This window comes from Hibiscus syriacus, unplaced genomic scaffold (genome assembly GCF_006381635.1).
Source record: "Hibiscus syriacus cultivar Baekdansim isolate YM2019G1 unplaced genomic scaffold, ASM638163v2 tig00109923_pilon, whole genome shotgun sequence".
Classification (NCBI taxonomy): domain Eukaryota; kingdom Viridiplantae; phylum Streptophyta; class Magnoliopsida; order Malvales; family Malvaceae; genus Hibiscus; species Hibiscus syriacus.
In genome coordinates, this window is record NW_024062529.1 from 495,465 (window position 1) to 515,555 (window position 20,091).

General features: G+C 36.0%; 1 protein-coding gene and 3 pseudogenes across 1 annotated transcript; 2 read left to right on the top strand and 2 right to left on the bottom strand.

Moving 5' to 3' along the window:
• Positions 1-109: 109 nt before the first annotated feature.
• On the bottom strand, positions 110-14,386 carry LOC120210343 (annotated as a pseudogene).
• LOC120210341 lies at positions 5,548-6,730 on the bottom strand (annotated as a pseudogene).
• Positions 9,574-11,195, top strand: LOC120210342 (H/ACA ribonucleoprotein complex subunit 3-like protein). The gene is made up of 4 exons (XM_039209102.1): positions 9,574-9,712; positions 9,822-9,900; positions 10,385-10,427; positions 10,902-11,195. The coding sequence occupies exons 2-4, from the start codon at positions 9,847-9,849 to the stop codon at positions 10,997-10,999; spliced, it is 195 nt and encodes a 64-aa protein (XP_039065033.1). The 5' UTR covers positions 9,574-9,712; positions 9,822-9,846; the 3' UTR covers positions 11,000-11,195.
• On the top strand, positions 13,804-15,948 carry LOC120210387 (annotated as a pseudogene).
• Positions 15,949-20,091: the final 4,143 nt, after the last annotated feature.

Sequence of the window (20,091 nt, forward strand, 5' to 3'; positions counted from 1 at the left end):
TCAGGAAAAAGATATTCTCCTACCGAAGATTCGAATATTCATTCCCTTTTTGGTGTATTAATGAAATTTCTTTAGCTCAGAAACAACAATTTACAACAAAAAAATTATTTTATTATGAACATTTTTGTAATAATTGAGCCATAGACTTAAACAAGCAGGGGGGTTTCCCCTTGAAGGAACAACGATTAACAACAATAAGCAAAACCTCTTGGCACAATGCAGAATGCGTTGGTATAAGATGAGTCTTCATCTATTATGTCTCACTTGGTTCTTGAGATTACTCTGAGTAAGTTCTACTAGTGCCCGCCTCGACTTTATCACATGGTCATCATTGCTCTCCGGTAGAGAATCAATTGCCGCAGCAGCGAGGTTGGCATGCTTCATGGCTAGCTCTCTTGTCCTTTGTATTCCATGACTCTTCCCAAGGTACTCAAGAGCCTATTTTTTTCGTACATGGATCAGTTCAAGTGAATTTGGACAAGATAAAGGTTCATATAGTTGCTAAAACATAGGATGTCAAGAATTATGACGAAAGAAGCACCAAAATGATGACAAACAAGTCAAGTCTGCAACCGTGTAAAAAGTTAAACGGGAAATTAATCACTTACTACTTGAGTTGTTTACTCCCTTGATCATCGATCGTTTGAAGAGTAAAATAACACATTCTATGCAGAGGCCAAAGCGAATATAAATAATGTTTGATACATCAGTTATACATACTTACAATGTCAATGTTTTCAGGGCTGTCGAAACCTTGATAAACAACAGCATGTAACTGGGGAAACTCTTCCACGGCAAACAATATTGGAGCTGTTACGATTCCCTGCAACAACAGATGGTTGTGATGAACTCACCATTATGTAAGCCATTTAAAAGCATATTGTGAACCTAGTATGTCCTAGAAAAGAAAGGCTTTGTCGAAGTCGGTGAGAAAAGGATCTTTTTACACTTCCTACATAGACACTAGCAAAAAGGTATTTGACAAGTGCCGTAGAAAACAATACCAGTTTAAAGGCATTTAAAATTTGCTTAAGACATCAAGGATAGAGAATTACATGCCGGATGTCAGATAGAGAACCCTTTCCGAGTGACGATGATGTGCCACTGAAATCAAGAACATCGTCTATCAATTGAAATGCCAAACCCTGAAAAAAAGGGAAAACAATAGATAGATAGAAGGGTTTCAGCCGCTTAAGAGGTTACTGCCAGGTCAAACATCATTCAAGTCTAATTCACCGGGAAGCATGCAGATCTTGCAATTTAGGACGAGTTGAAGGTAAGTGAAACATAAGCTAAAATACAAACCAGATTTTTGCCGTACTCAAACGCACAACTTCAGTTGTTTGCCCAGCAAGAAGTGCAATTGCCTTGCAACTGTTTGAAATCAGGGAAGCGATCTTGTAGTATGTCTTTTGCATGTAATATTCCATGCTGCATATTGGACATTGTTCCAGTAAATACAAGCAAAAGATCCTTAAATCCGAATCAGATCAAGAAGATCTACCTATCAGCAATTATTTGCATGTAAATGCATAATATGCCAGGAAAAAAAAGAAACCATTTTCACTCGTAGAGCTGTGATTACAAATTCCATAACAATTTATGACTGTAAACGCAGGTTTTACCTTCAATATAAACAGTGTGTACTAAAAGACGGACACTTAGTCGAAGTTTCTAAATTTTTAAGCTTTGTGGTAACGTTAGACTACAGTAAGCTTTAACTATTATTCACTTATTAACTCAATAAAAGACAAGCATAAACATATGAAATCATATATGCATGCTAATCGTGTTATCTGGTTTGCCGCTTCCATAGGGGCTATCATGGGGCCCAAACATAGCAGGACAATAATATAAAAGCGTACCTACAACGTTGTTCAGATGAAGTATTCATTTGCATGGTCTCACCCATAACCAGATTCTCCACAACTGTTGCTAGTAATGATACAACCTACAGCCATTACAAGCCACTGATTTTTAACTTAACATTTCCATTTGCAAATTCACCACACAGACCATGTAAGTAGTAATAAAAATAATATAAAAGCACCTCTGTATTTTTTAAAGCAGCAAGGGCTACACAAGCTCGTGAAAGCAGAAAATCTCCAGCTAATACAGCCAACTGCATTATAAACAAACGGGAAGAGTTAAGCAATTGCTTAGCTACAAAGTTTTTTTCGTCAGCCGCAGCAGAATAAGAAAAGAAGAGTACCTCGTTGCCCATTATAGCATTCAATGAACCAATACCACGTCTTTGATCCGCATCATCCAAAACATCATCATGGAGGAGGCTAGCAACCTAGATGAGAAAATGATCATATTAGACTAAAGGGAGTTATGAAGAAGCATCAGTGCATGAAACACATAATAAAGAAAATTTAAATAGAAAGGAAATGACATGTATCATCTCTGTTATCTCGGCTATAGACTGCTGTCTTGTACGCAATTCAGTTGTCAAAAAATCTCCTACACCAGCAGCAGCCGGTTTGGGTATATAAACAATAACCATTCTGGAGATTTCCATAAAATTATTTGTACATAAAGCAACCATCTTGATAAAAAGTAACAGAGAATAAGTTCAATTTTGGTGAAATGAGTTTTAGTTTGAAATGAGTCGGGAACTGACTGTGGCTAAGTTTAATTTTCATCAAAATTATGACAATCTTCTGGTAACCTCAAGATTACCACATCGGTAAAGATACATTACCGTGGGACGGAATCTCTTTCCTTCCACCCCTAATTTGAAGAAGTACTCAGCAGCTGATGCAAGCTTAGGAACCTGGATACATGAACATGAAGTTTTCATGATGTGACAATTTTTTATTTTTTGCTTTCTTAGATAAGGAAATGTAATAAACTCATTCACTAAACAAGAAAAAGAACAATATGATACCTCAGCAACAACCATGGCCCGTAACCTGTCGGCGACCAGTGACAGCTCATCGGCAACAAGTGAAAATGGGTCAAATTCCTCCTGAAGGAAATGCCAGGCCATCTCAATATTGCAGTAAACAAAAACGAGATTAAAAAAAGGGTGAAACGCGAGAGAGTGGAGAGGGTAAGAGATACACAGACTAGTAGCCAACAATTAAGAATAACAAACATGACAAAAGGGAAAGTAATCAACTTAAGGTTAAAGTAGTATAACTTGTTTCATCTTTGAGCACTAGAAAAGTTGATATATTAGAGAAAAATCCTATCCCTGGAAACCATGTTCTTGTCCTAAAACTGTAAGAAATTTGGCAAATGAACAAAGGAAATCCCAGATTTTAGAAGAGGAGCAATGAAAGGATGACCTCTATTACAGAGCTGCTCTGATGAATTTGTCTTCCAAGGCCAAGCATCGAAGGCAAACTCCAAGACGGAGTTCCTCTGCCACTACAAACCTACTAATCCACAGAAACAGCAACAAGAAAAAGGGTAAGTGATTAGTAAATATACAATATTTACAATCAAGCTTTCCTGTCACATACATTTCATCAGAAATAAATTGATCAAAAGAAAGAACCGGACGACAGATCGGGAAAAAATTGATCTAGAACATAGTCCTCTCAAATTATCCATTTGATTCAGTCATCATCTAACCTAAATTCACTGTACCAACTCCACTTTGAATATAAAGAAGTAGCTTTGACCATTGATTCATTCCGAGTAGTGACAACATCATTGCATTTCAGAAGTGCATCCAATACATGCTTTAAGGATTACCATTAAAACCCAAGGCAAGAATAAAGCAGCACATAATCGATTAACAAAATAGATTAACTCTTACTAATTAACAAATTAATCAATAAATAAACAACTGGAATTAAGGATCAGCTGCCGATCACAAATTTGCAGTCTTTCAAAACTCGAACAAAAAAACCAAAGAAAAAAGCAAGAGGTAGAGTCTTGGTATTACCTTTATAGTAGAATGAACATAATGATTAGGAAAAACGGATTGGGAAGGGCCAGCTGAACGAGAGAGAATGGAACCGAACAAGTTTTTACTGGGAATTGCAGAAATCCTGTAAAATCCCCGGAAAAATAACATCATCACCTTGTTTCTATCTCTGTGTTTCTCTTACTACTACTTTTCCAGTAACCCAAACAGAAGATCTTGGGGTTTATGATCTCGAAGCAGCCCAAAGCTAAAGTCTGCTGAATAGTAAACTCGTATGAGTCACCGAATTAATAAATTCGGCACCGCTTTAGCCACGTAACCAAAAAAAACATCTTTTTCCTTTTATTAGTTCTCTTTTGCTTGTAATGGAAATCTTGTTTTTAGTTCAACCAACTATTTTAGTGCAAATTTATGTTTTTGATTGGTTTAGCCATTAACATGGGTGGATGAAATGAAATGCAAATAATTTTGGGAGAAATTAGTGAGCTTTTCACTAATGTGAATAGCAATGACTCCCAAATAAAGAAAGTGTGGCATTAATAGTAATCACGAGGTTGGAGACTTGATTCCTGGAATAACTTGGTTGATTTATTTGTATTGGATGATGTCATCAACAAATTTGTAAGCTCTACTACATGATAATTCATGGTGATTGATTTCTCTTTGTACAGGTTGCGTGGTGATCATTTTTGTATTACGTTACTTACAAGCTCTCGCTTCTTAGTTGTCAGCTGACGATAAAAGGAGTTTGGACCTTGCAAGCCCTATGATCTCTTTGGACCAACCCAAGTTTATTTGGGTTGTACCCTAATGACAACGTTAACCTATTAACGTCGAATGACATGATAATTTGATATTGACTTAGAAGTTAAAATATTAATTTTTAATTCACCTTATCATTTTTTATTAAAGTTAAGATTTTTTTTCACCTATTTTTAGTCGTCTTCGAAAACCATCATTTTTCAACATCTTTTGTAGCCATTCTAAACACCAACAAACTCGTCTCATCGTCTTTTAAATTTTCTCAAAACCTTTAAAACTCACGAAATTAAATTTTTTTTTGAGTTTAAGAGTTTTTCTTAGATTTGAGGAGTTTGTTCGAAAATTCGAATAATGAGAAGCATTCTTTCAAGAAGACGAATAATTTACCTCAAAGTAAATCTCATCGAGTGATCATATTAGAGTATTGTAACTTCAGTCTTTTAAATAGATTTTCTTTGATTTTTGAGTGAATTTTGTGGAAAACTAATCCTAAAGAGAAGAAAGATGAGTGAGATGAGAACACTTTGATACTGATATTGTCGTGAATGACACACGATAACGAGTTATGATTGACTAACAACAATGATCGAAGTAGTTCATGATTGTTTATAGGGATTAAAATGATATGCAAACTAAAGTTTAGTGTCTAGAAATAAAACATTTTAAAGTTTAATGACAAAATTGATACACAATTTTAAGTTCATGAGAAAAAATTGACCACATCATCATATCATTTTCAGTTTAACAAATTAATACTTATGTTGAAGTCAAAATCAAAATTTAGTGTTATAATTAAATAATTTTAAAATTCAATGGTAAAATTTAACCCAAAAATATATTTCAAGCTATTCCATTCCAAAACCGAATAGGGGGATCTGAATTTTTGAGAGAACAAAACAATATTTTAATGAAACATCTTTAACAACTTTGGATTGTTTCCTTTACAAACCACCGTATGGAACTGCCAAATTTACATATGAAACAAGTTACACAAACAAGAATATAAACATACACATAAGATCATCATCAGCTATTAGCCTCATTATTTCTCAGCAACTCTTTAAACTCTTCATCAGTGCTCTTTAGAATGATAGCCAATGGCATTTTAACCCCACTTTTCATGACTTCAATGTGCCTTGGTTTTATTCTCTTCTCCAAACTAAAAGCAAAGAACTGAGGGAACTCCTTCAACTCCTCCAAATTCCTTCATCTCCTCCTTGAAGTAGTTAAATTTCGGCTTGTAGTTGCTTTCTATGCTGAAAGTAAACAAACCAGGACACCTCAACACCATGCTTTTAGCCTCACCAGTTGAAAACCCCATACTTTCCAAGAACTTTAGTTTGGGTATCAAGGTGTGTTCCACACTGGACACTATCAAGACAGGGTCTTGATAAGCCAGATCTTCTAAGTCTTTAAACCCAAGCCTTTGGAGATAGAACAAAGCTGGTTTCAGCTGGTCTCTGACACTTGAAGTAAGCAGTCTTGGACACTTGTTTATGACCTTCCTGTAGTTGTTTTCTGGGACATTAAGTCTTGGGAGAGGAAACTGAAAACTGGGTTAAGGTCAGTTTTGATGTTGGAGGTCAAGATTTTGGGGCACATGCCGAAGATTCTAGGGAAGTCCTTTTGGTGGATGCCTTTGGATTGCAGGAAGGAGATGATGGAGTTGAGGGAATCAAGGGAAGTGGTGTGAAGAGAAGGGTTGAGAGAGAGTGCTTTACCTGAGTCAATGCCCATGATTTCGAGGCACAAGATTTTCTCCTTGATTTGAAGGGAGAGGTTGTGGTGAGCCGATGAGTAGAGTGGGTGTTTGTGGAGGAGACTTTTTGGTTTTGATGCTAAATGGGTGTTCGGTTCTTGGGAATTTGTGGGAGAAAATGAAGGTTTCTGGGAAGAGATACAAAGGGAAGATTGGAATGCTGTTGCAGCTGTTGCAGACATGGTGAAGAAACAGGGAGAGATAAGCTTATTGTCTGAAAACCCATCTTATTGGCCTTTATTTGTATGTTATGTGGCAATGACACGTGGAGATTGAGCTGATAAATGATTGGATCAAGCCAGATTTCTTTAGATGACTTAACTGGATCCCGAATGGACCATGAACTAACCTATCCTATCGCTTGCTACTGCTGATTACATCATTGCCTCAAGTACATCGAGGTCTGATTAAATCATAATTAGGGCGCAAATAAATAGAGTTATTCCAATAAAATTGTATTTATATTCATTTTTCTATTTTTATTTGTATTCACTTAATATTTCAGGCCGATCAACCGTTTTTGCGGAGCGAACGAATCACGTCTTACCTCTGGAGCAACATAATTAGGTGTTCCTCGTGTAAAGTAAACCGTTCTCCTACAAGAAAAGGATAAGACGTTGCATAAATATTATCACACACACAGAGATGTCAAAAGACACGGAGACGTCGCACTTACATCAACTTGTTGAGATAAAGCACTCAAACCGAAGCCTGAAGCTTTAAGCATCATTTTAGAATCTAGCAGCAAATTCTCAGCCTGTAAATGACAGAAGACAGATCCACTATATCAGATAATTGAACATAAAACTGTATCCCACACCTCTGCTATGGCAATAATCTACAGCATTAATAAGCTGTTGGAAATACTTTCTAGCTCTATCTTCCTTTAACCTCCCCCTGGTAGCCTGGTACAGCAAGACGGATACGACAGAACGCCGGACTGATTATTTCGTATTAAACACCGATGAAGAAACATAGTTGTTTTGATTGCTTTCTTACGGTTCTGTCGAAAAGTTCACCGCCGGTGATGAATTCCAGAACGATGTAAATCTTCCTTTTGCTAGCCATTACATCGTAAATACGGATGACATTCGGGTGTTGAATGAGCTTCATGGTCGAAATTTCACGTTTAACTGGGACTAAAGTAAATTGAAACATTAAAAAAGGAAGAGAAGATTTACCTGAGCAATCATTTTATGCTTCAAAACTCTATTTTTATCAATAATCTTGATTGCTACACCCTCTTCAGTCTCTATATTCCTGGCATGTTTCATCTTTGCCGATGTTCCTTCTCCCAACGTCCTCCCAACCTCGTACTTCCTTCCCCACACGCATCCCACTATTCGAATTCGTGCGAGTCGCCATCGTTCGTCTTTTGTTTGTGTGTTTCAACTAAAGCTTGCTATTGATCAAGGAGACCTCTTCTTCTTGCATGGTTGCATATCTGAGACTAGCCACCCTCATTTATTTTCACTCCTCTAAAATTTATAAATTCAAGAACATCAATATCCTATTAATGGAGATTAAAATTCGAAAAAGAAACAACGCTGGATGATTATGGGGGAAATAGTGGAAAGAAAGCAGAAGAGGTGGACGTGGAACCTATGAAATCGGATAAATGAACGGCGGAGGAAATCGGTTCATTACAAAAATTTCATGTGCACTAAATTGATGAGTAGATTGAATGAAATGCACGTAACTAATATTAATTTGATTCATATCGTTGCTAGTATGCAAACGGTTCAAGATAATAAACTTTTAACTAAAGTTTTTATTGATCAAAATTTCTGTCTGTACACGCACATATGTACCAACAAAAGTCTAGGTCAGTGGTCATCTGTCCAATGCCTTGTTAATAAGGAAGAAAGGGTTTAAAGAAGAAACAAAACTGGAAAATGAACTGAAGATACATCTTCAATACACCGTTTTCTAGTTATCAAAAATCGAAAAACTTGACACTCCTTTGAGAAAAACATATGGAGTGAGCCGTCACGTTGGTGGCAGAAGACGATGAACCAGCAGCAGCAGCAGGAGCCACAGGGACCGAAGTATCAGTGTAGCTTCCATCTCTATCCTCTTCACTAATTGTGTCCAACATCGTCATCGTTCTTTTCCTCATCACGGTAACAAACTGCGGCGGAGCAACCTCGGTGATGAACCTATGGATACGCAAGTTCGCCATGTCTGTAACAGATTTCTGAAACAAGTAAATCCCAAGAAGGAAAACCCTGGTATTTGGATATGCAGAAGCTAAGAGCTAAGGTGAGGTTTATATAAGAACATGGCTTGGCTTCAATCGAGACAAGGGTCTTTGTCTCTCATTAATGAAAAATTACCAACTAGTGCCGCCACTTACCTTTTGAAATTAATTTGCAAAAGTGATCTGATGTTTGATGTTTCAGAAACAAGATCCAAAGAGATAAGTACACAGTGGGGGACCTTTTTAGATTTGCAATTCGTTCATTTGTTGGGGGGTCATTGATTGCTTTAAATTTGCAGTTTTATGAGCTCAACCGGCCATCTTATTTTGTGCCATCTGCTATTTGATTTGACTCGTCCACTGTTGCCTTTGTGGAATGATGAAAGGGCAGCCTGGTTACTTGCATGGGAGGACTCTCTCAAGTCATTTAGTATTGTCCCTTACGTGTTTGTTTCTATGACATGAGGAAACTTGGACTTTTTATCTTCATCGAGTAAAAAAATTGTTGTACCTCTTCCGATTTTTTTTTTAAATTAATTTTCATATAATAAAACTTTCAAAGAATTTCTGTGTAGTGAAAGTTCGTAACTTCTTGACACAATTTTTAATAATCAGGTGATATATCAGAATTAAATTTATTGTCAACTGATCATATTTATTGGACTTGTTAACCTACGAGTAACTATCATGAGTTTATAACTAACACCAACATTAAAAATTATATAAAAATTCTCCATTAAAATTGAGAAAAAAATATAAAACTTTCACCTTTATTTTCTTCCTCTCTTTTATCATAAAAACATAAAATCATATACTAATCAATTCTCGTTTATCTATTATCTATAATTATTCATCTAAATACAGAGAAATAAACCAACGAACACTCTGAAATATTTCAAAACTCAATCTATGAAAAACGCACAAAGAAACTTTATAATCAACGGGGTTCTCTATACTTTTGAGCCAATTACAAGGATAGCTCATAGCTTGTGTTCTTTAAGCCTGTAATGGCCCATTACTACTCACATTTGCAAAGAGTCTAAAACCCTAGAAACCCCCCTAAATTGCCTTTTCCTTTAGCTGCTTCCCCAACCCTCCATTAGAGAAGGTGGTGTAGCTCCGTAAAACAGTTCACAATTTCCTTTCTATACCTGGGTCTTCTTTCTGGGTTTTCGTGTAATTGCGTGAAAGTTCTGATCTTTCCTTCTTTTTTACACTTTGCATCTCTTTTGATTGGATAAGATGTATCTCCAGTTCTACATAAACGAGAATGGAGACAAAGTTTACACCACTAAGGTAAATCCCATAGAGCCATGATTTCTTTCCATTGATAATTAGGTAAAACTACAGATAAATGTTCTTAGGCATGTAGAAATTCCTTAAGTTTACATGTTTTGTTTATGGTGTTTGAGATTATGGGAAGGTCAATCTTTATATGTACTGAAACTGAAACCATCTCCAGAAATGGCACTTTGAAGTTTTAACTTTTAACCCTTTTTTGTTTTATTTTCAAAATTGGGTTTTACTCTGGAAGCTAAGAACTTATTGGTAGGATATGTTTTACTTTTCCATAATAATTTAGGGTGTTTCTGGCTGAATAAATTGCCTGGCTATATAATGCATTGAAGTTTGAGACAGTAATTAAGTTTTAATCTCTGTGTAGATTGGCTGTCGTCATATGATCTTGTTATAGCAATATTTTAAGGTTTCTAATTCATGGATAATGAACATACCATTGGTTATTTCTCTATGTTTACATTTGCATTGACTTTGTGTGCAGAAAGAATCACCATTGGGGTTGCCTACTCAGTCTGCTCATCCGGGTAATATGGCCTGAATCATTTATTTCCTTTCTGGCTTACATCTTATGTTTGGCCTGGTTGCCTATGGAGGCATGTATATATGCATACGTATTTGCACACAGTCACACACACATTCGTATTAGCTTCTTTGATCTATTTTTTCTTGTTCTGTTGGTCTTGATTGGAACTCAACACAAGATGTCTATTCTGGTTGAGAATTGCAAGTGTTCTGAGTTCTGACTACAAGTTCATTAGCTATCTCTCTCTTATTTATCGTGCCATTGGTGTTGGTACCACTTTGTGTCGTCAATGGCATCGGGCAGTAACGGGTGATAACATCAGCTTGAACATGTTAGGCTATTATATGATCTTTTTTCTGGTTGTGTCGAAGTTTATTATAGGATTATGAAATTTTGTTGAAAGTTGCACAAAAATCTTATTCACAAGTATTGTAATGTTTTCTGGTGATTGTTTCTTTTTCTCTTATTTATGCAGCTCGTTTCTCCCCCGATGACAAATTCTCAAGACAGAGAGTTCTTTTGAAGAAGCGTTTTGGGTTGTTGCCGACCCAGCAGCCGGCTCCGAAATATTGAAACCGTCGAAAATGTCATGCATGTTGTACTATCACGCTTTAATGATTATTATTGGAGTGTCTTTGGATGTATAATGAAGTTTCTAGCTCATAGTAGAGTCTCTTTAGGAGGATGAGGATGAGTTAAAACTACAAACACTTTAATGTCTGGTTGCAAGAACATCTTAAGTAATGCGAGTAGTTTGATTTCTGAGATTGTTGACTATGTTAAGTGGTGTTATCCCAAGTTTGTTACGTTCATTTAATTTTTTGTACATATTCGGACGTTTAAGCACCTGTTAGCTGATACTTGTTTGAACAAAACATGTCGAAAGCGGTGCAGCCATTGCTGTATTATCTTCACCTGTGCCGTATCCATAAGGGCAGATACCGAAATCCTATCGCCTAATACGTCCGATCTGGATACCACCAAATACCTGCTTTTGGGGTTTGATTGACCTTTTAGTCTTTATCAGTATCATAAAGGCAAAAAGCAGGGTTGAGGACACAGCTGTGAACTTTGCATTTAAGACCGAAAGCTTAGCAGCAATACCATGGCTGAAGTCCCCTAGCCCTTGAATTCTGATCTGTAGTAAAGCGTATGGAAGACATGTACCGTGTCTACCAAGGCAAACAATGGAAACGAAATGCCAAATATGTCTCCATGGAAAAATCCTGAAGAAACTGAAAGATTATAGATCGTTAATCTGATAATATTTTATAATAAATATTCGGATATAACACACAAAATAACATAAACCTGATAGCTGGCCTTGAGCAGCTTGTTTGAACAAAACACCGCCAAAATCAATGCAGCAGCCGTCACTGTATTATCTTCACCTGTGCCGTTTCCATGAGGGCAACGACCGAAAGCTATTCGCCTGATATGTCCGATTCAGATATCTCCAAAAACCAACTTTTTGGGGTCTGGTTGTCCTTTCAATTTTTATCCGTACCGAAAAGGCAAAAATGGGGTTGCAAACAAAGCTCCAAACTTTGCATTTAAGACCCAAACCCCACAGCTAAAAACCCCTAGCTCTTACAACCTGTATAAATCATGGAATTCAACATTTTTTGACATCCATTCATTCAAGTTTCCATAATTCCATTACAGAAAAGAAGCTTAATTTCCCCATGGCTGATATCGTCTCTGTCACCACTCTCCAACAAACACCCTGCATAGTTACTCCACCACCTCGCACTCCCTTCTCCACCATCGTGCCGGCCCAGTTCATTTCCGAGCATAGGCTCAACATCCATATAACACTAGAGACCATTCATGAAGAAGAGGAAATCAACATGGAGGTGTTACTCCAAAATTCGTCACCAGCTGACATCAACTTGTTTCTTAGAAGTGAAGAACGGCCCCTTTCCGTCATGTAATCGTGTTAGACGAACATATCTGATGTAGTGCATGGATTCTTCTCTTCTTTTCGTTTCCCCCCTTTTGAGGGTCCTAATTTTGGCAATAGTCTATAATTCACCCTTTTCATGTCTGAAATTTAACTGTCCATATTCATTCCAAGACATAAGATTATCTGTCCTTTTTGCGTGACTAACAACCTTATAGTTCCAATCTCCCATTAAAACATATATAATAATCCAAAGCTTTTAGCAATTTGATTCAACATACATCTCCGAATCCAATACAAGTTCCCAGTTTAACATCAAAGCCTCATTCTCCTACAAAACAACAATGGCAAAGGATATTAGATACATGCAAGAATTTGGAGAAGTGGCGCCATCTCTCGTGATATCCCACTACAAACCTAAGAGTTGCCCTCGATTGGAACCCATACTTGAAGAGGAATGTGGCGATGTAGAGGTGTTGAACAAGACGGTCTTTGTTCTTCTTCCTGTTCTGCTTTCGTTGTCTGTCTATGTGTTTTGGCATAAGTAGAGAATAAACATATGTTTCATACTCGAAAATCTGACCAAACCAGTTCAAATTTAAATCTTACACAACTCGAATTGATCATGAAAAAACAACAATTATTCGAAGTTGTTTAATTTATTCTATTCGCTTTCATTGATTGAATTCAAGGTTCTTTAAGAATACAAATCCAGAAAAGAAATTAATTACAAACCGATAGGTTTCTCACAAATAATTACGATCCAAGTTCATTGAAATCCATAATTCAAATTCACGTTCATATTGGTGAAACAATTACAATGACCCATCTAATGGTCTCAATGGTAAAATGAGTGTTGTTCTCACTAGAAAATTCGGACTCGAGCAACTGTATTAAATGTGTGTTGTCAAAACTGAATTGGACAGAGACACACAATGGATAGAACTGCAAGTGTCTGAAAAGTGTGGTTAGTTCTGGTATCTTTCAAAGGCTATATACAAGAGGAAGATGATAATAACAAATCAGACAAATGGAACACAATCTTGTTTGGGGATAAGACCCTAAACAAGGTGTTTTTTTAACATTATTACATGAAACATCAAGGTGGATTCAAAGAGAACTTATCTATTTTGCATTAATTACGTTTCCAAGATTTTACATGAGGTGTGTTATATTTGTTCTTTTTAGTACCGAAATCCAGAGTTTTGTTAAAATAAAAAAAATCAAACAATTTAAAAATTTAAAATGAAATAAAAGAAAAATAATATTGGAAGGTGATTATTATATGTTAATCTTTGTATGGACACATTTGATTAAGTATTATTAATAATAATTTTCGGTACTCCTTTTTCCTTTCAATTTTCGATGTTTTGATCTTTGATCAAATGCTCGATTACGAAGGGATTTTGAACAGACTCCGCTTTTTTTTTTTTTTTAAAAAAAAGATAATGGTCATATAGGCTATATAGCCGCCAAATGATCTCTGCGGTTCAAAAATTAAATGCTTTCCGCTCAACGATCAGGACAAGTTCTTAGCTCATTCCCGCGCTTTCTGGCCACCCAAACAAGGCTTTTCAGCAGCATCGTCTCCTCCCTGTTAAACTTATGCAAGAAACAACGCCATCTCCCACAAATCCATGCAAGATTCGTCCTCCATGGCCTTCACCAGAATACATCAGTTTCGATTCATCTAATCGATTCCTATGCCAACTTTGGCCTCCTCAACCTCTCTTTGCAACTCTTTGATTCCATTACCAACCCAAGTCCACACCTGCACAACACGGTGTTAAGAAATTTAGTGACTTTGGGTGAATTTAAAAGGACCCTGTTGGTTTACAAGGACATGGTAGCAAAAAGGCCCATGTCTCCGGATGAAAACTCTTACCCTTTTGTTCTAAGAGCCTGTTCTTGTTTGTCAGATGCTGAGTATGGGAAAATGGTTCATGGGCAGTTGACAAAACTGGGTTTTGATTCATTTGAGACTGTTTTTGATGCATTGTTATAGTTTTACATGGGGTTTGGCGAGTTTGAGCATAAGGTGGTTGACGAAAAGCCTGTTAGGGAATTGGATTATTGGAGAAGTCTGGTTCTTGAAGCTTCACAAAGAGGAAGTGTGGTCTCTTTTATTGATTTTTTAAGGGCAAGTGTTGATTTTGGTTCATTGAGAGCAGGAAAAGCTGTCCATTGTTTGGCTCTAGTTAGTGCTTCTAGTAAGGATTTGTCTGTGAATACTGCTTTGTTGTCGATGTATTCAAAACTAGGTAGTCTCAAAGATATGAGATTGGTGTTTAAAAATATGCCTGAGAAGGACCTTGTTGTGTGGAACATAATGGTTTCTGCATATTCTCAACATGGAAAACCAACGGAGTCGGTCAAGAATGTGAGGTGCATGGTAAATTCTGGGATTAGAGCTGATATGTTTACTGCTATTCCTGCTATTTCCTCTATCAGGAAGTTGAAATCTACTGAGTGGGGCAAACAAATGCATGCTTATGTGATGAGAAACGGTTTAGACTATCAAGTTTCTGTTCATAATTCTCTTATTGATATGTATTATGAATGCGATTGTTTAACTTATGCTCGAAAGATTTTCGAAAATGTAACAGAAAAAACTGTGGTTTCATGGAGCTCAATGATCAAAGGATATGTAAACCGTGACCAGAATCATGATGCTCTTTCTCTTTTCTCCAGGATGAAAACAGATGGAGTTAAAGCAGATTTCATTACAGTTATCAACATCTTGCCTGCATGTGTGAATACAGGGGCACTGGAGCAAGTTAGAGCCCTTCATGGATACTCATTGAAGCTCGGTCTGAATTTGATGTCATCGGTTAATTCTTCATTTCCTATTGGTAATGCAAAATGCGGATGCATAGTTTTGGCCAGAAAGCTTTTTGATGAAGAGGAAATTGATGTCAAGGATATCATAACATGGAATTCAATGATCAGTGCTCATGCTAAGCATGGAGACTGGTCACAATGTTTCGAGTTGTATAACCGGATGAAGTGGTTGAATATGAAACTGGATCAAGTTACTTTTCTTGGCCTACTGACTGCTTGCATCAATTCAGGGCTTGTTAAAGAAGGTGGGACATTTTTTAAGGAGATGAGGGAAATCTATGGTTGCCAACCCAACCAAGAACACTATGCTTGCATGGTGGATTTACTAGGGCGTGCTGGACGTATTGATGAAGCCAGAGAACTTGTCGATGAAATGCCATTCAAACCAGATACTCGAGTGTGGGGGCCTTTGTTGAGTGCATGTAAGCTGCACTCGGAAACCAAGTTAGCGGAATCTGCTGCTGAGAAACTATTAACAATGGAACCAGAAAATGCTGGAAACTATGTTTTACTATCAAACATATATGCAGCCGCCGGGAAGTGGGACAAATTTGCTAAAATGAGGAGACTTCTTAGAGAGAAAGGACTAAGGAAAATCCCTGGTTGTAGTTGGCTACAACTAAATGGACATGTAAATGAGTTTCTTGTTGCTGATAAATCACATCCAAAGGCAAATGACATATATGCTTTACTTGGAATCCTAGAATTTTCAATCAAGGAGGCCAGAGAATACAACTGCTGGGAAAGTATGCTAAATGCTTATTTCATTCATGGGTGAATCCACAACAAATTTTAGCTAGTTCTGGTCACAGGATTAACCTACATGTTGAATGAAAATTTACGCCGAAGATATCGCCTTAGCAGGCACAAGGAAGAAAATGAAGCAGGCAGCACACGTTGGTGGTACCTTCTCCTTTGAACCACCCACATAACATATTTTAATGTTTGCAAATTTTCTTCATGGTTTCTAATGGATTTCACTTCAATATTTAATCCAAAGAATAGACTTTAGCATTAGCTTCTAAAATTTGGCATTCAACCATAATGGATAGTTTAATGAGAATCTCAATTAAGTATAAAATTTAAATAAAATGATACAACTTAGCATTCAAAATCAATATGAACAGAATTATCAGTTGTGTCAATCAAAAACTGGAGTTTCACAGCAACCATGAGAGCTCCTAAAACCCCTTTTGTAAAGTTCAACCTCACTGGAATAACTTGTTATACTTATTCTGCAGCGTCCTCTTCTTTGGAAGCACTCTTCCCATTCTTCGGTCGTTTAAAAGATGAAAAAGAGAGATACCAAATCATTGAATACCAATTTCAATTCACAATAAATCAAGCAAGGACTTCAGAATATCAACAATGTCATATAAAAATGCCAGAAAAAAAAACAGATTATGGTGCGCGCTGCCGTATTCAGTGTCATAATCTTTAAGAGTTGTGAAATACAAGTTAATATGAAGTGAAAGAACCACAAATAATACATATACTCGCGCACAAAATGCAGCCAATATAACCGGTTAGATAAATCACATTAAAAGACGTTCCCATAAGAATTTAAGGTTATAAATTATTCCATCATTTCAACAGCACATAAAAACTACTAGAATGGATATATTTGTGGCAATGAAAGATATCAACGTGGCCATAAGTTTACTAGACAGACAAAAGAAAATAAGTTATCTAGAACAAGCAGACTACTCACATTTGAGGGATGATCCGGCAAGACAAGTCAGCCTGGACTTTGAATTTGCCTCAGCCAATGGATTTGGCTTCCCCTTGATGGCGGCCATTCGAACATCCCAAACGTATAAGCCCGTCGGATGATGCAGACGCCACTAAATATGGATCATCCTTACTGCCACCATCTTTGGTAAGCACAAGAATACCGTTTACACGGGTAGACTGTGCATCCTGGATGGAATAAGCAACCTTACGCTGTTTGTGTCCCATGCTGTAATACTACGGGTCTCACCACCAGGAAATAAAATTCCACTCTGGAAAAACCATAACAGTCTTTAGAAATTAGATCTAAATGACAGGGGCCATTATAAGAGTATTTTAAGAAATCTTCCACAACAAAGGATCTTCATCCACCATATCATTATTCTTTTAGGTTTTAAACCACTTAACTTTCGAAGGATGCCAACGTCTGAAAAAAACAGCTCCTCTTTCAAGGTAAACTATGCCCATTATAATTATACGCCCTAAATTTATCAATAAAAAAATTCTAATTATACAAATATATAATCAATTTTTAAAAATATTTTGAATTATAGGGAACTCTTGATGTGTTGCTCATGGTATGGTTATTGTTGGATCGATACTTGGTTGATATAGGGAAATTTCTTTTAAGTATTTGTGTTCACTTTGAACTATTGTGTATGGATTCGATTTTTTGTTTTGTTTTAGTATGTGATGAATAATATGGTAGAATTTGTTTATAATCTTTTTTAACCATTGATAACATATATACACTCTGCAGACGTAATTGTTCGAATTCAAAACCTCTAGAGAGAACAACAGTCCCCTTAATCAATGAGACCACTTGATGAGTTCGTATGGATTCAAATTCTAATCAGTAATTAAATTATATTTTATTATAATTCTAGTAGTTGATTAATCATTTTCATTATGTAGGTAAGTATTCTTGGTGGCTATGTTTATTTTCTCTATAAATATTGATTATATCTTAACCTTTAGAATTAGGGGAACCAATTATTTCGGTGAGATATAATATTTTTATGATCTGATAACTCTTGGAGTATCAATTACATAAATATTTTAAATTAAGTATTAATAGATTTTAAAATAACGAGGTTTTTTGAAAATATTTAATCATTTATTTTATTTAGAATATCAGAATGTTTAATTAAATTTTTTAATTAATTAAATCTTAATTCAATTAACATTATTGTTATTGCAATATAGAAGAGGTGCATGTTCATGATAAATTCCTTTATTTATTCTTGTCATTTTAGTATTAGAAAAGTTCGTGTCATTGAAAAAACTAAAAATCTTTTTCTTCTCGCCACCAACGATATTGAAATCTAACGAGGAATGAATGGTTTTAACAATTTCACGTTCTCTTTTTTAATGATTACAAAGAGAGAGAGAGAGATTATAAGAAATAAAAAGATTGAAAAAGAAACTAAATTCCATTTAAATACATCATTTTGGGATTAGTCGGTTCAAGTTTGGGTCATTTGGATTACTTGTTCAAGTCTTGAAGTTCATATTGAAGTCTTGAGCATGATTGAATTGTTGAACTTTTATGATCAATTCGAGTTGAATCGAATTTAAACTCGGAATGATCTACTCAGATTTTCGAGTTCTAGCCACATATCTTCCTACGCAAAAACACATAGGTGGACAAAGAAAGAAGAAGAGGAAGAAGAACAAAGACACCTTCTTCAACACATGTACATCGTCACATTCCTCCTCGGGTATGGGCTCCAACCGAGGACAACTCTTAGATTTGTAGTGAGACCGCAACTTCTCTCAATTCTTGCATGTTTCTAATATCCTTCGCCATTGTTGTTTTGCAGGAGAATGAGGCTTTGATGTTAACTTGGGAACTTGTATTGAAATTGGAAATACATGTTGAGTCAATCGCTAAAAGGTTTGGATTGTTTATATGCATTTAATGGGAGAATTAAAATATAAGGCAGTTAGTAGCGCACGATGTTTGTTCCAGTAATCTATAATGAGTGCAAACGACAGATAGTCTTATGAACTGCTGCTAAACTTAGAAGCATCACAGGAAAACATCCATGGTAATATCTGTTGTATTTGCTAATCGATTCATGAAATAACAACCAATATGAACTTGAATTTAAATCAGTGTTTCAATGAACTTATAAGCACGTTGTTTGTTTTAGATTTCCTCCACAAGCAACTTCGGAATAAGAGATCTTTCGAAAGGTATCCTCTTTGGACTATTCATGCTCTACGATCAGCCATCCTCCTTTTAAAATTCTTGACATGAATACTGACAAATTCACAAGATTTGAGATTTAGTGGCGTAAAGTTCTTATGAGATAAAGGAACCTAGATGACTGTGTGAAGTTTTGAGCACTTATAAAACTAAAGCGTGGAAGAGCACATTGCTGATGAGATTAAGAAGAAAGTAAGTGAGGAGAGTTCTAGCAAAAAAGACTTCCCTCGACGGAAGGAAGTCGCAAGTTACCAGAGAAGGTATCTTGTTTTATCAAATTCTTCAACTTTATGGCTCAAAGATGGAAAGTAAACGCAACTCCTTGAATACTTGTTATGGACACTTAAGGCTATGATTATCCAGAATCTGACCAAAAACTAAGGGCAAAAAAGTAGAACTTAGTGGTGGGTATGTTAAAGAAAGTAGCTAGGAAAAATAGTTCAAAAAAAAAATGAAGGAATCGGATGCATGTGAAGTTTCATTTGAGAATGACTCACAACTATAGTTGCTTTGAAAAATCTTTTTGGGGGAGACCTAAAGTAATTCAAGTCCCACACTATACGACTTAATGTAATATCTTAATAGCATCAAGTGTCGAATGAATTAATACATGACAAACAATATTTATATGTATTTTTAACAAATTATTCTAGCCCCAGTTTCTCTTTGCGCCATTTGCCCTTTTTTTATTTTTAATTTTAGTGTTAGCCACTTATTTTCCCTTATTTTTTTATATTGCATTTTGTCTTTCTCTTATTTTTTTAGTTTCTAATAATTTTGTCTTTGTGGAATAGTTTCGGTCTTTTTTATCGGTTGTTTGACTGTTTTTATTGTTTAATTTTCTGAGGGTTGGAATTGACACCGCATCAACTCTTCAAGATGACACTTAATTTATTATCATATTGATATGTCCTACTTTGGATCTTCGGATTGGATTTAGATATGTGATTTGAATTCAGAGATAGTTTACTCACAACA